The sequence below is a fragment of the Hypanus sabinus genome, chromosome 11 (assembly GCF_030144855.1).
Source record: "Hypanus sabinus isolate sHypSab1 chromosome 11, sHypSab1.hap1, whole genome shotgun sequence".
Classification (NCBI taxonomy): Eukaryota; Metazoa; Chordata; class Chondrichthyes; order Myliobatiformes; family Dasyatidae; genus Hypanus; species Hypanus sabinus.
Window position 1 is genome coordinate 44,597,036 of NC_082716.1, and position 14,678 is coordinate 44,611,713.

General features: G+C 38.4%; 1 protein-coding gene across 1 annotated transcript in view; it reads right to left on the reverse strand.

Annotated features, from left to right (window-relative positions):
* Positions 1 to 2,176: 2,176 nt before the first annotated feature.
* The window catches only part of rnf11b (ring finger protein 11b), a 36,513-nt gene continuing 24,011 nt past the window's right edge, over positions 2,177 to 14,678 (reverse strand). Inside the window, exons 2-3 of the mRNA XM_059984257.1 lie at positions 11,706 to 11,875; positions 2,177 to 5,868 (exon numbers count right to left, since the gene is read on the reverse strand). Coding sequence (XP_059840240.1) covers positions 5,697 to 5,868; positions 11,706 to 11,875 — 342 coding nt within the window. The 3' untranslated portion in view covers positions 2,177 to 5,696. The remainder of the gene's footprint in view (positions 5,869 to 11,705; positions 11,876 to 14,678) is intronic.

The following is a 14,678-nucleotide window of genomic DNA, read 5'->3' on the forward strand; positions in this document are numbered from 1 at the left end:
AGGTACCAAACTGGTGAATCTTTTTTAAACAGAATACAATTCATCTCGTATCTTTTTAAAAGAAACACAAATATATCACACAAAGTTCCTTTAGAACTGTATTGATGACTTTACTCTGCAAACTTGAAAGCGTTGCGTCCTTACCCAAAGTACTGACTAGGATTGCAGATGCAGAGCTCAAGCACCAATTCCTCCGATACATCACTAATCACAGTCAAATGATATAGACCCATTTGATCCAACCCTTTGTTTTCTGTTTGTTAGCCACCTCTTATCCATGCTACTATATTTTTCCCAATTCCATATGCTCTGTCCTTACCAGCCTCCTGAGGAATTTTGGCCTGCCTATGGACAATGGATTACCTCTACTTTCACGGCTGCTTACAAGCAGGGCCGTCTCTAACTACTGTAGATGTAATTAACTATTCAAAGAGTTAGAAGGCACATCAATTTTGGGCCAACTGATTAGATCAAAACCAGCATTAAGGAGAGTTGAAACAGTTATCCATCTTAAGGCTGGAATATTGCCAAGAACTGCTACCTAAAAAGACTTTGTAGAGATGTTGATCATTTGTATGTTGATGAGCAATAGGAGTAAGAGTGCTTCCTTCAGTGGTTAATTATAATCTGTTACTTTCAGTCAGGTTTTAACTTTTTGTTCTCATACTTGCATCTCTAATTCACTTCCAATTAATTTATGTTCTATGGTATTATGATATGGAGTTAATTTGTTTACCACTTCGTTGGCCTTATGATGCTGATAGCACATAGGCAATGCAGCACAAATCTTTGACTTGGATCCATGTCCTTTTGTATCTCAGTCTTTCTAAGGATGAATTTGAAAGTTCATTCTGTTTTAAAATTTGGTGACAATGTAAAAGGAATTTTTGGTCCGTTTAAAAAAAAGTCACAAGACTTGTACAAAGGCTGATAAAAGAGCTTAGATGACAAATTCAGTTTTAAAAATATCCATTACTTTACAAATAAAAACAAGGAACGTGCTGGATTGATCAGCCTCACTGTTTATTCTTACATGACATTCAGTGAAAGGGCAAATTATAGGCAGGAACTTTAAACGTAAGGTTATACTGCAGATTAATTTGCACTTCAGAAATCTTGCATATTGGTGGAGCTAATCTGCATGAAAGTCTTCACATGAACAGACGCAATATTGACTGATAGTTTATTTTGTTTGTGATCCAAGGTCAAAGTTTAAAGAGGTTTAGAAAAGGCTACCAAATTGAGAGAAACATTAAGCGAAACAGAATCTAAATAAAAAACACCCGGTACAATTGTAACATGCTTTCAAAGTTATGCAATCTGAATCCTAATTACTATTAAATTGTGCACTTTTCCCTGGGAAAACCTAGTCTACCAGTACCTCTTCATATTAGCAGCATATTATATAATGTTCTTTCTGATAATTGAAGGTTTCCTATACACACAACTTTATATAAATGATATATCTGAACAACAATTAAATGGGATCTGGTCATAAGACCTTGATCTTGGGAATATTACATGCAATTATATAATTGATTCCAGTCAATTATATCTCTAGACTTCTAAATTACCAACAGCAAAGATTACATTGAACTGGAAATTGTAACCCAAATGATAGCAAAACAATGGTCCTTTGAAATATCTTCAGTGCCTGGGTCTATTCAAAACTTGAACTACCTTATTCTCGAGGTCTATCTATATGGTACTCCAACAATTTGATGTGCACAAAATATTTAATAATGGAACATCTTGTAAAAATTAACACTGCAGCTAAGGGGCACACTATAAAAATAAAACACCATTCAAAAATTACTTTTTAGTATTGCAGATTTTAATACCTGCTGTCTTAAGCAAGCCCATAAATTATACATGAATCTCTACTTTTTGGAATGTGCAATGTTTTTTGAATAAATTATTTGAATTGATAATGCACGATTAGACATTAAAAGATAAACAAGCGTCTCTTTCCCCCTTCATTCCTCCCCCCCAAAATGCAGTGATGGCAGCCACAGCTGCAAATGGAATGTGTTGTGCAGTATTTTACTACTACTCTTGCCTTCAACACCTTAGCATCATTGGGCTCTTTACTCTCTAAACACAATTAGGTAAAAGTATTTAAAGCACAAACAGTTCTGTAACAAATCCAATATTTCAAAGCATCCAGAAAAACCTAAACAATGAAAAAGCATAATATTTATTAAGACAAGTTGATTACCAATAAATAAAACTGGAGCAAAATTTAACATTGGTTATACAACTTGAAGACATTACAACCTTCTACTTCTCAGCAAATTTGAATAGATAATGCAATAAAATAGCCTACAATGTGCATAGAAATTTTATACCTACACCGTATAGCCAGGATATTTACTCACTGTTGCATGTTTAGGAGAATTTTAAATTTTCCACCAAATGTAATGCTTAAAACTTGACATATTTGTAAATATTTTCAGCCTTTTCACCATCAAAATTCAGCGAGGTCTTAAGCAAACTTATTAAAATTAATGGCTATACAGTTATACAGTAGTAGGCAGCCATAATCCGCTTGACTTTTTGTAAAAAGTAAAAAAGGTAACAATTGAAAGCTAAAAAAGTAATTCTTTTGCCCCCTCCCACCAAACCATTTCCCCCAATGTCATTAAACAACAATAAGTGGCCTTATTGTTTCACTTTCCTTCACACTTAAAATCTTGGACTTGAGTTATTGATAGCAATGTGTCAAAATAAAGTGGGATTAATTAATTTTATTTTTAATGTTGTAAGGATTGCTGCAGATCAAAATGATCAAAACTATGATCATGTGCTTCTACAGAGCCATTTTAGAATTATGGTGTAGGTTTAAATTCTTAAATTCTTATTACTGTTTGATCACAATGGGGTCAAAGGGAAAAAGGCAGAAGAATACAAGATAGCTCAACACTTAAAAATGATTCCACTAAGGAACTATTAAATCTCAGTTGAGTTACAAAAATGTGAAAATCTAGTGTGGATGGTATTACTTAGATATCAGCAATATTAAAAAGAAAAGAATTTTGGACAGTGGGCAATAACACTTAACCTGTTTGGTATTTCAACATCAAAAGCACTAGTGAACTGCACAATTAATTTCCTTAAAGTAGCATACTATTTATAAATGAAAGAAATATAAAATCATGCTGCCACCGAGCTATTCAAGGAGGCAAGCCAATTATTACAGACTTGGAGCATTAAAGGTCTTACAATTATATCAAAACAAAATCTTTGTTTATGCTGGTAACAGAAAGTGCCTAGAAACATACCACCACTAAAAGTCTATTCAACTCACCATTGCTGAACGAAATGTGTAATGTCACATAAATAAAATGAACACTCAAAAATTGTTAGCTTCACACACAACACTCGTGATTACTCCCACTTATTCCTGCACCTCAATGTGCACAATAATTGAAATTTAAACATTACTGTAAAGGTGTACAGTTAAAGTCTGTGGAATGGTCATAAAAGAAACAGCTGTAAATACTATGTTTTCACCATTAAAATATTGCACAAATCCAGGTCTTCCTTTTCACCGATTTAAAACCAACGGCTTTTAACTATACAGCTATTGCAATATTTGTCCCTCATGAAACAGGGGAAAATGTCTGATTTATAATCTTGCCTTTGATTTTGCAAACTACATCATTTAGATACTTAGAACAAACTAATTTCCCCTCACTATTCATCTGTGCAGTTTCCATTAGTTTGGAATTCCTGCAAGTCACATTGTAGTACTCAAAAATCCAGAAACTTTAATGCAAAATATTAATGGATAAATTTTGAAAATGCATCTCTGCCTTTACTTGAAGTTCTGCACACCACTGGAACTGCTTGATTCTCAAACATAGTCATTGCAATGATTTGCTATGATTAGATCATTTTTTTTGAGCACCATGCTAGTCTCACTCTTAACAAGACACCATTTCAAAAGACCTAAGGCCATGAGTTCCATTTGTAATGGAAAAGAACTGTGCAAAAAAGCTTTAAACTCCTACTTTGTGCCAGTGTACAGATTAGTGTGATTTTTTAAAGGGAAAACTCCAGGTCCAATTATAAAGTTTATCATTTCAAAATTTCATAATTTTATACAGTAACTTGAGGCAGGATTTAAGAAAAAATGTTTGCAAACTTAAAAAAGATAATGATAAATTACATAAAAATGTTGTCATTTGGACTCGATTCCTCAATGTACTTGGCAAATATATTTTCAGAGAATGTCCCTTAAAATAGTCCACTGTATTTTCTATTTCTCACACAGATCTATTGGAATTTGATTATGCTACGATTCATTCACTAATGTTCTCAAGCGCTGTGGTTTCTTGTTCTTGCAACTCAAGCCAAACAATTAAATCACTTAATTGTATCATGACTTTATACATGCTAATCAAAATAAACAATGCATTGTAAATACCATAATTCTATCTGTGCACAATTTGAACTTTGATTGGTCTTATAACTTTGGTTGTCTATAAAACCAATGAATCATTCAGCTGCAAAATTAAAATAAAATTCAGTTATTGTATCAAAATTTTAAGGACATCCATTACAGTTGTATATTATGTGCTCTAGGGATTTTGTACAGAACTTATTTCCTTTAGGAAAATGATCAACAGATTCAGCATAATTGCTTGGTGATGAAGAGAGTTATTACTGTGTTACAAAATTCTCCTTCAGCCCAAATTCAGTACTACAAACATATTGGAACTGAAGCCGTGATCTTTTAAAATAAGATAGTAAATGTTTTAATTTTCTGCACAAATGGATCATTATACTGGCACCTAGAGTTTTCCTAAACACAAAGCCTTGACCAAAATGTTAATATACCATCGAACTACTGTTGGAACAAACCAATACAAAATACTAAACACACTGCACTGCAGAAATAGTATCCTTAAAGTTAATAAAATAGCCTATACTTCATAATTTGGACCTACATTTCTCATTGTAGTTGAACACATAATCAAAAGAAATACAGCAATAATATTAGTTTGTCAAGGAAACTAATAACCCATTAGGCCAATCTTTGCAGAGGCTCTTCTGGTCTAAAGAGCACCAAAATGCCAGCTATTTCATAAAAATCTACAAGCAGGCACCTCTTCATATGCACAGACAGATAAGCTGTATGTGCATATGTACAAATAAAAAAGCAGGTGTATAATTTAAGAGCTCTTTCGTTTAAAAAAAAATGTTCCCCAGAGAGCTTTATACCAAAAGAGAAAGTAAGCACCCATTATTCCTGAGAATTCTGCTGCATGGGACACTGATAACGGTTCAGTGCAAAATCACTACTTTATGCATCCAATATAAAACCACTATAAACAGCTTTAATTCAAAGAGGATACCATTTCTTTAACAAGTAAGCATGTTTTACAAACTTTTTGAAACACCTGTCACATCAAAACCATTTCTATCCTAGTGTGACCAAACTAATGGCCATCTACTGCTTCAATGTTTACTCAAATTCATAACATGTGGTCAGGGCTTTGTAGATTTTAAATAACAGCATTTAGGTATATGCATATAATTTTTTTTTAAAACAACTGCAGTCATGAGTTATTGTCAGTGTTGTACTTAGTACATGATCGCATACAATCAGGGTTCTCCAAATCTCTGACTCTTTGGCTCAGTGGTAGAGATCAGGATTTATTTCTTCCATGGTATCACAGATGCAAAGCTTCTCAGTTGGTTTCATAGGAAGAAAGCAATGCTGCATCCACTGGTTCCATACAAGACGGGCATGTGAACGATCGCATCAGCCAGTCATCTATACAGTCCAGGTGATAAATATGCATGCATGGAAGAAACCTAATTGGATCACCATAAACAAAGTCCATCATACAAATAACACACCTGAAAAGCAAAAAAAAAAGGTTTATCATGACCAAAAGGATACTCCACAAATACATCCAAAAGCTTACATGTGGGGCTTTGTAACATTTATTTAGAAATATAGCATAGTAGAGGCACTTCTGGCACAATGAGCCACACCACCCAGCAACCCATCTATTTAACCGTAGCCTAATGACACGACAATTTACAATTACCAATTAACCAGTAAGTTTTTAAAATGTGGGAGGAAACCAGTGCACCAGAAAAAACACATGCTCACAGGAAGGACTTGCAAACTTCTTAAAGATGCATTCATTGGACGTGAATTCTGAACTTCGACACCCGAGTTATAATAGTGCTGTGCTAACCCCTAGGCAACTGTGGTGCCCAAAAGTGTGAAGAGATTCACTTTGGACAAGAGTATAAAACCCTATAGACAGTGGCGGGGATCAAACCCTGATCTTACAGCTGGTGCTGTCAAGCAATGCACTACGCTACTATACTGCCTAATTTGACAAAATTTTGCCAATTTGACCACAATTGGCAAACATCAAATGAAAGAAAATGTGCAGATTGCTTGTGTGAAGATGAAGTTTGACAGTTTTATTAATTTAGATAGACAGCACCAAATAGGCTCTTTGAGCCACTCTGCCTAGCCACCTCTGACTTAACCCTAACCTCACCATGGAATAATTTACAATGATCACGCATTCTGAGGTGGGAGGGTGATCAGCCAGATGTCGTGGTACACATCGGTACCAATGACGTAGGTAGAAAGAGTCAGGAAGTTCTGAAGAGCGAGTACAGAGAGTTTGGTAGGAAGTTGAAAAACAGGACCTCGAGGGTAGTAATCTCCAGATTGCTGCCTGTACCACATGCCAGTGAGGGTAAGAGTGGGATGCTCTGGCAGATGAACACTTGGCTGAGAAACTGGTGTAGGGGGCAGGGTTTCAGATTTCTAGATCACAGGGACCTCTTCTGGGCAGGTGGGACCTGTACAAGAGAGACAGGTTACACCTGAACTACAAGGGGACCAATATACTTGCAGGGAGGTTTGCTAGTGTTATTGGGGAGGACTTAAACTAGATTTGCAGGCAGACGAGAATCAGAGTGCCAGAATAGATAGTGGAATGGGGGTAAAAATAAATGATGTTAGTAGTTCATGCAAAGTCACAAATAGTAAGGTTGTGTGTGGTGGTAATAATCTTCTGAGGTATGTATATTTCAATGCAAGGAGTATTGTGGGAAAGGCAGACAAGCTGAGGGCCTGGATTGACACATGGAATTATGACATCATAGCCATTACTGAAACTTGGCTACAGGAGGGGCAGGACTGGCAGCTCAATGTTACAGGATTCCGATGTTTCAGACGTGATAGAGGCAGAGGGATGAAGGGTGGGGGGGGGGGGGTGACTTTGCTAGTCAGGGAAAATATTACAGCAGTGCTTCGGCAGGACAGATTAGAGGGCTTGACTACTGAGGCCATATGGGTGGAGCTGAGGAACAGGAAAGGTATGACCACATTAATAGGGTTGTATTATAGACCACCCAATAGTCAGTGAGAATTGGAGGAGCAAATCTGCAGAGAGATAACAGACAACTGCAGGTGACAAAGTTGTGATTGTAGGGGATTTTAATTTTCCACACATAGATTGGGACTCCCATACTGTTAAAGGTCTAGATAGGTTAGAGCTTGTAAAATGTGTTCAGAAAAGTTTTCTAAATCAATATATAGATGTACCAACTAGGGAGGATGCAATATTAGATCTCCTATTAGGAAATGAGTTACAGCAGGTGATGGAAGTGTGTGTAGGGGAACACTTTGGTTCCAGTGATCACAACGTCATTAGTTTCAACCTGATCATGGATAAAGATAGATCTGGTCCTCGGGTTGAAGTTCTAAACTGGAAAAAGGTCAAATTTGAAGAAATGAGAAAGGATCTAAAAAGCATAGATTGGGACAGGTTGTTCTCTGGCAAGGATGTGATTGGTAAGTGGGAGGCCTTCAAAGGAGAAATTTTGAAAGTGCAGAGTTTGTATGTTCCTGTCAGAGTTAAAGGCAAAATGAATAAGAATAAGGAACGTTGGTTCAAGAGGGATATTGGAACTCTGATAAAGAAGAGAGATGTATATAAGATGCTTGAGGAGTATAAAAAGAGTAAGAAAATATTTAAGAAATCAGGAGGGCTAAAAAAACATGAGGTTGCTTTGGCAGTCAGGGTGAAGGATAATCCTAAGAGCTTCTACAGGTATGTTAAAAGCAAAAGGATAGTAAAGGATAAAATTGGTCCTCTTGAAGATCAGAGTGGTTGGCTATGTATGGAACCAAAAGAAATGGGAGAGATATTAAATGGGTTTTTTGCATCTGTATTTACTAAGGAAACTGGAATGGAGTCTATGGAAACAAGGCAAGCAAGTAGGGAGGTCATGGAACTTCTCCAAATTAAAGAGGAGGAGGTGCTTGCTGTTTTGAGGCAAATCAGAGTAGATAAATCCCCAGGACCTGACAGGGTATTCCCTCGGACCTTGAAGGAGACTAATGTTGAAATTGCAGGAGCCCTGGCAGAAATATTTAAAATGTCGATATCCACGGGTCAGGTGCTGGAGGATTGGAGGATAGCTCATGTAGTTCCGTTGTTTAAAAAAGGCTCAAAAAGTAAGCCAGGAAATTATAGGCCGGTAAGTTTGACATCGGTAGTAGGTAAATTATTGGAAGGAATACTAAGAAATAGGATCTACAAGTATTTGGATTGACAGGGACTTATTAGAAAAAGTCAGCATGGCTTTGTGTGTGGTAGGTCACGTTTAATCAATCTGTTAGAGTTTTTCGAGGAAGTTACCAGGAAAGTGGATGAAGGGAAGGCAGTGGATGTTGTATACATTGACTTCAGTAAGGCCTCTGACAAGGTCCCTCATGGGAAGTTAGTTACGAAGATTCAGTCGCTAGGTATACACGGAGAGGTAGTAAATTGGATTAGACATTGGCTGAATGGAAGAAGCCAGAGAGTGGTAGCGGGGGATTGCTACTCTGAGTGGAGGCCTGTGACTGGTGGTGTGTCACAGGGATCAGTGCTGGGTCCATTGTTATTTGTCATCTATATCAATGATCTGGATGATAATGTGGCAAATTGGATCAGCAAATTTGCTGATGATACAAAGATCGGAGGTGTAGTGGACACTGAGGAAGGTTTTCAAAGCTTGCAGAGGGATTTGGATCAGTTGGAGGAATGGGCTGAAAAATGGCAGTTGGAGTTTAATGCGGACAAGTGTGAGGTATTGCACTTCGGAAGGTCAAACCAAGGTAGAACATACAAGGTAAATGGTAGGACACAGAGGAGTGCAGTAGAACAGAGGGATCTGTGAGTACGGATACATAATTCCCTAAAAGTGGCATCACAAGTAGATAGGGTCATAAAGAGAGCTTTGGTACATTGGCCTTTATAAATCAAAGTATTGGAATGTAATGGTGAGGTTGTATAAGACATTGTTGAGACTGAATTTGGAGTATTGCATGCAGTTTTGGTCACCTAATTACAGGAAGGATATTAATAAGGTTGAAAGAGTGCAGAGAAGGTTTACAAGGATGTTGCTGGGACTTGAGAAACTGAGCTACAGAGAAAGGTTGAATAGGTTAGGACTTTATTCCCCGGAGTGTAGAAGAATGAGGGGAGATTTGATAGAGGCGTATAAAATTATGATGGGTATAGATAGATGCAAGCAGGCTTTTTCCACTGAGGCCAGGGGAGAAAAAAAACCAGAGGCCATGGGTTAAGGGTGAAGGGGGAAAAGTTTAAAGGGAACATTAGGGGAGGCTTCTTCACGCAGAGAGTGGTGGGAATGTGGAATGAGCTGCCAGATGAAGTGGTGAATGCAGCTCACTTTTGACATTTAAGAAAAACTTGGACAGGTACATGGATGAGAGGGTTTGGAGGGATATGGCCCAGGTGCAGGTCAGTGGGACTAGGCAGAAAAATGGTTCGGCACAGCCAAGAAGGGTCAAAAAGCTTGTTTCTGTGCTGTAATGTTCTATGGTTCTATCAATGAGTCTACTAAACAGTAGGTCTTTGGACTATGGGAGGAAGCCAGAGCACCCAGAGAAACCCACAGACTCCATGGGGAGGACGTTCAGACTTGTTCCAGGTAACATTGGAAATGAACTCCCTGAGCTGTAAGAGCGCCGCACCTTAGAAAGGCCAATATCCCAGCTTTCTCTATTATGATGCCAAGTGACAACATACACCCAAGAAAACAACTCATAGATAGCCTCTCATCCAGCACTTGCCATGTGTCTATACAAAAGTGTCTCATATAGCTACAGGCAGCCTGGAAACGTACTACAGTACATTATGACCCCAAAAATCTAACCTATCACATCCCTGTATTTCTATTCTCAATCAAAAGCATTAAGCAACACTTACTACCAATTGTCTTCCAAAATTGCCATTGCATGCCAGCCAAGGCTCCATTACAACATTGGTCAAATATGGACAAAGTGCGCAAATCCCAGAATTAGTACCACCTGATAGGGTATTAAGATACACTAAAACCTGCACCACCGACAGGCTTCAAGGGGAAAACATAACCAAGCAGAGTCACCTCATGCACAAAAGATGACGACCACAGATCTTTTAAAAAAAGATCAGTGATATCAGAACCAGGATATTGTTGCAGGGGTTCCTCAGTGCAGTGGGTTGGGTCCATTCACAATCAAATGCCCATTCATTCATCACAAGATCGATGGCAGAGCTTACAATAGTGTTCCAATTCCATCTGCAGTTCCTTAAATAACAAAGGAGCCCAGGCCTGCACACACTGAATTCAACAATTCAATGGCCAGCAATGTTCACCTGCAACAAGATGTTTAACACCACAGCCCTTAATATCCAATGGCAATGCTATGGCTAAACACAAGAGATTCACAGATGCTGGAAATCTAGACTTAACACACAAGATGCTAGAGGAATACAGCAGGTCAAGCAACATCAATGGAGATGTTTGTGCTGAGTCCCTTCATAGGAACAGATCAGTTCTTCCAGCATTTTGTGCGTTATACTGCCATTGCTCAGCTGTCTATTAATACGCTGGGGATGACCAATCAAAAGATACTTAGATGGACCAACAAATTAAATTATAACAAACCATGCAGGTGCATGATAGAACACTCCACTTTTCTAGAGAAGTATGGCTCCAGTAACACTTGATCTTTCTGCTCTGTTCTGGATGGTGCCATGGTAGCATCCCATTCATAAGAAGTCAACTATCCTGACATGCTATTTCCTAACTGCTGCTGGATGCAAATACAGGTCAAAAGCACAACTGGAAGCACCTTCATTCGTTCAAAAGACTTAGTGGGCCATGCTAATGTTGACCTGAATAGCAGGGCCCACTATGTCAGGAATTACAATTTGGAGGTTAGAACTTCCAAACAGAAAACAGATGAGTAGTAGTAAATTTGCAAACCAGCATTCAATCAGAAACACGGGAATTAACTAGACAGATATTTAAAAAATAGGTATATAGAAAGATAGTGATGATCTAAAATTTGAACAGCATCATGAAGTTTGGCTGCTCTGAAGTTTTGTAATAGTTGTGTCAGGCAAAACCAGGTTCAACAGTATTTTTTTAAAAATGGTACACTAAAATAGAGATGAAAGATGGAGATCCTGCAATAGCCCTGGTTTTTGTCAGAGAATAAAAGAAACAAAACCATCTATGCCTTTTGGTATAGGAGTAATTGCAGAAATAACTCAATGGATGAAGAAAACCCATTTATCCCCAGCATGCTTGTGTGGTAAATTTTCAGAGCTGAAAATCTATGAAAATGAAAATAATAATCTATGAAAATAATTTGAACTTACTCTCTAATTTTCTTTTCTGATCCATCTCTTCCTGGGTCATAGACCCCTTTGGGCAGGTGCTGAATGAGGCCTATTCTTTGCGCTATTCTGATCTGTTCTTCTTCAGTAAGTTGAGTGGCCAGCCGAGTCTGACTTGGAGTCGGATGATAAACAGGAACTGGAACCTGTTCCTAAGGGCAGAGAGATTTATAAGAGATATTTAAACAATTAATGTACTATTGCAAACACCAAGACTGTAAAATGGCCATTCTTTTAAAGGAGAGCAAGGCAATTTCACAAACAAATTACATAAAAACCAATTCAACTTGATCAGGAGTCAAAGAATACTACTGGGCAACCAATATTGCACTCCTCAATCTCATAGGAGCCTAGAACAAGTGCACAAAGAAAAAAAATAAACAAACATGACCATGAGAACAGATTAGAGGATGGATATTTTGTATTTAGGATCTCATCCCCATATCCCAAAAGCACAAATCAGGAGTGTGAAGATACGCTCCAATGAGATGGATTAGTGCATTATCTAAGTAGATCAATAACAACCTGAGACAAAGCAATGAATCAACTGGCATATCATCCACCACTACTCATCGTTTGTCAATTATGTGCCATGTTGTATGATCTAGGTGATCATGGTCTTTCCCAGACCATGATTGTTCTTGGCATTTAAAAAAAATAAACAGAAGTGGTTTGCCTTTGCCTTCTTCTGTGCAGTGTCTTTTACAAGATGGGTGACCCCAGCCATAATCAACACCTTTCAGATTATGTCTGGGGTCAGTTGTCATTTTACCAGGACTTGTGATATGCACCAGCTGCTCAGATGACCACCCACCACCTACACCCATGGCTTCACATAACCCTGATCAGGGGGCTAAGAAGATAATGTCACAATTGTAATGGGGAACTCAAATATGCAAGAGGATTGGAAAAAATCAGATTGGTGTTGGATCACAAGAGGGAGTTTCTTGAATGCCTACAAGATGGCTTTTTAGAGCAGCTTGTGCTTGAGCCTACTTGGGAAAAGGCCATCTTAGATTGGGTGTTGTGCAGTAACTCAGATCTTATTAGGGAGCTTCATGTAAAAGAACCCTTAGGAGGCAGTAATCATAATATGATTGAATTCATACCGCAATTTTAGAGGGAGAAGCACTAGTCACACATAGCAGTATTGCAAATGGAATAAAGGGAATTGCAGAGGCATGAGAGAGGAGCTTGCTCAGGTGGATTGGAGGAAACTAGCGGGGATGACGGCACAGCAGAAGTGGCTGAAATTCTTGGGAGTAGTTCGCAAGGCACAGGATGGATATGTTCCACAGAAGTAGCAGCTCTCAAATGGCAGGAGCAGGCTGACAAGAGAAGTTAAGGACTGCTTAAAAGCGAAGGAAATGGTATACAACGTAGCAAAAGTGAGTGGGAAGTTGGATAATCGGGAAACTTCTAAAAGCCAACAAAGGGCAATTAAAAAGGCTGCAAGAGAAAAGATCAAACACAAGGACTAACTAGACAATAATATGAGGAAGGATACTAAAACTTTTTTCAGTTATATAAGGAGTAAAAGGGAATTGAAAGATGATACTGGACCACTGGAAAATAATGCTGGTGAGGTAGTACTGGGGGACAAAGATGAACTTAATGGGTACTTTGCACCAGTCTTCTCTGTGGAAGACACTAGCAGTGTGTCAGTGATCCATAAGTGTCAGGGAACAGAAATGAGTGTGATTTCAATTACAAAGGATAAAGTGCTAGGCAAACTCAAAAGTCTTAAGGTGGATAAGTCACCTGGACCAGAATGACTACATCCCAAAGTCCTGAGAGAGGTCTGAAGAGGTAACAGATGTACTGATCATGATCTTTCAAGAATCACTTGATTCTGGCATGGTCCCACAGGATTGGAAGACTGCAAATGTCACTCCAGTCTTTCAGATAGGAAGAAGGCAAAAGAAAGAAAACTATAGGCTAGTTAGCCTAACCTCAGTGGTTGGGATGTGTTGGGAGTCTGTTATTAAGGATGAGGTTTTGGGATACTTGGAGACCAATGATAAAATAAGTCAAAGTCAGCATGGTTTCTGTAAAGGAAAATCTTGCCTGAAAACTGTTAGGAGTTTTTCAAGGAAGTATAAGCAGGATGGACTAAGGAGAGGCAGTGGATGTCCTTTACTTGGATTTTCAGAAGGTATTTGGTAAGGTGCTACACATGAGCCTGCTTAACAAGCTAAAATCCTGGAATGGGTAGAGGAATGGCTGACAGGCAGTAAGTGGGAATAAAGGGGGCTTTTTCTGGTTGGCTGCCAGTGACTAGTGGTGTTCCTCAAGGGTCAGTACTGGGATTGCTACTTATCACATTGTCAATGATTTAGATAATGGAATTAATGACTTTGTGGCAAAGTTTGCAGGTGATACGAAGATAGGTGGCAGGGTAGGCAGTGCTGAGGAAGCAATGCAATTGCAGCAGGACTTAGACAAATTGGAATGGGCAAAAAAGTGGCAGATGGAATACAGTGTGTGGAAATGTATGATAATGCATTTTGTCAAAAGGAACAATAGTGCAGACTATTAACTGAATAGAGAGAAAATTCAAACACCAGAGGTGCAGAGGGACTTAGGAGTTCTTGTGCAAGACTCCCAGAAGGTTAATTTACAGGTTGAGTCTGTGGTGAAGGTGGCAAATGGAATGTTGGCATTTATTTCAAGGGGAATAGAATATAAAAGCAAGAAAATAATGCTGAGGCTTTACAAGACACTAGACAGGCCAACAACAGTTTTGGGCCCCATACTCAAAGGATGTGTTACCACTGGAGAAAGTCCAGAGAAGGTTCATGAGAATGATTCCAGAAAGGAAGGAGTTAACACATGAGGTGCATTTGGCAGCTTTGGGCCTATACTCACAGGAATTTAGAAAAATGAGGGGGGGATCTTATCTAATTCTACTGAATGTTGGAAGGACTAGATAAGGTGGAAGTGGAGAGAATGTTT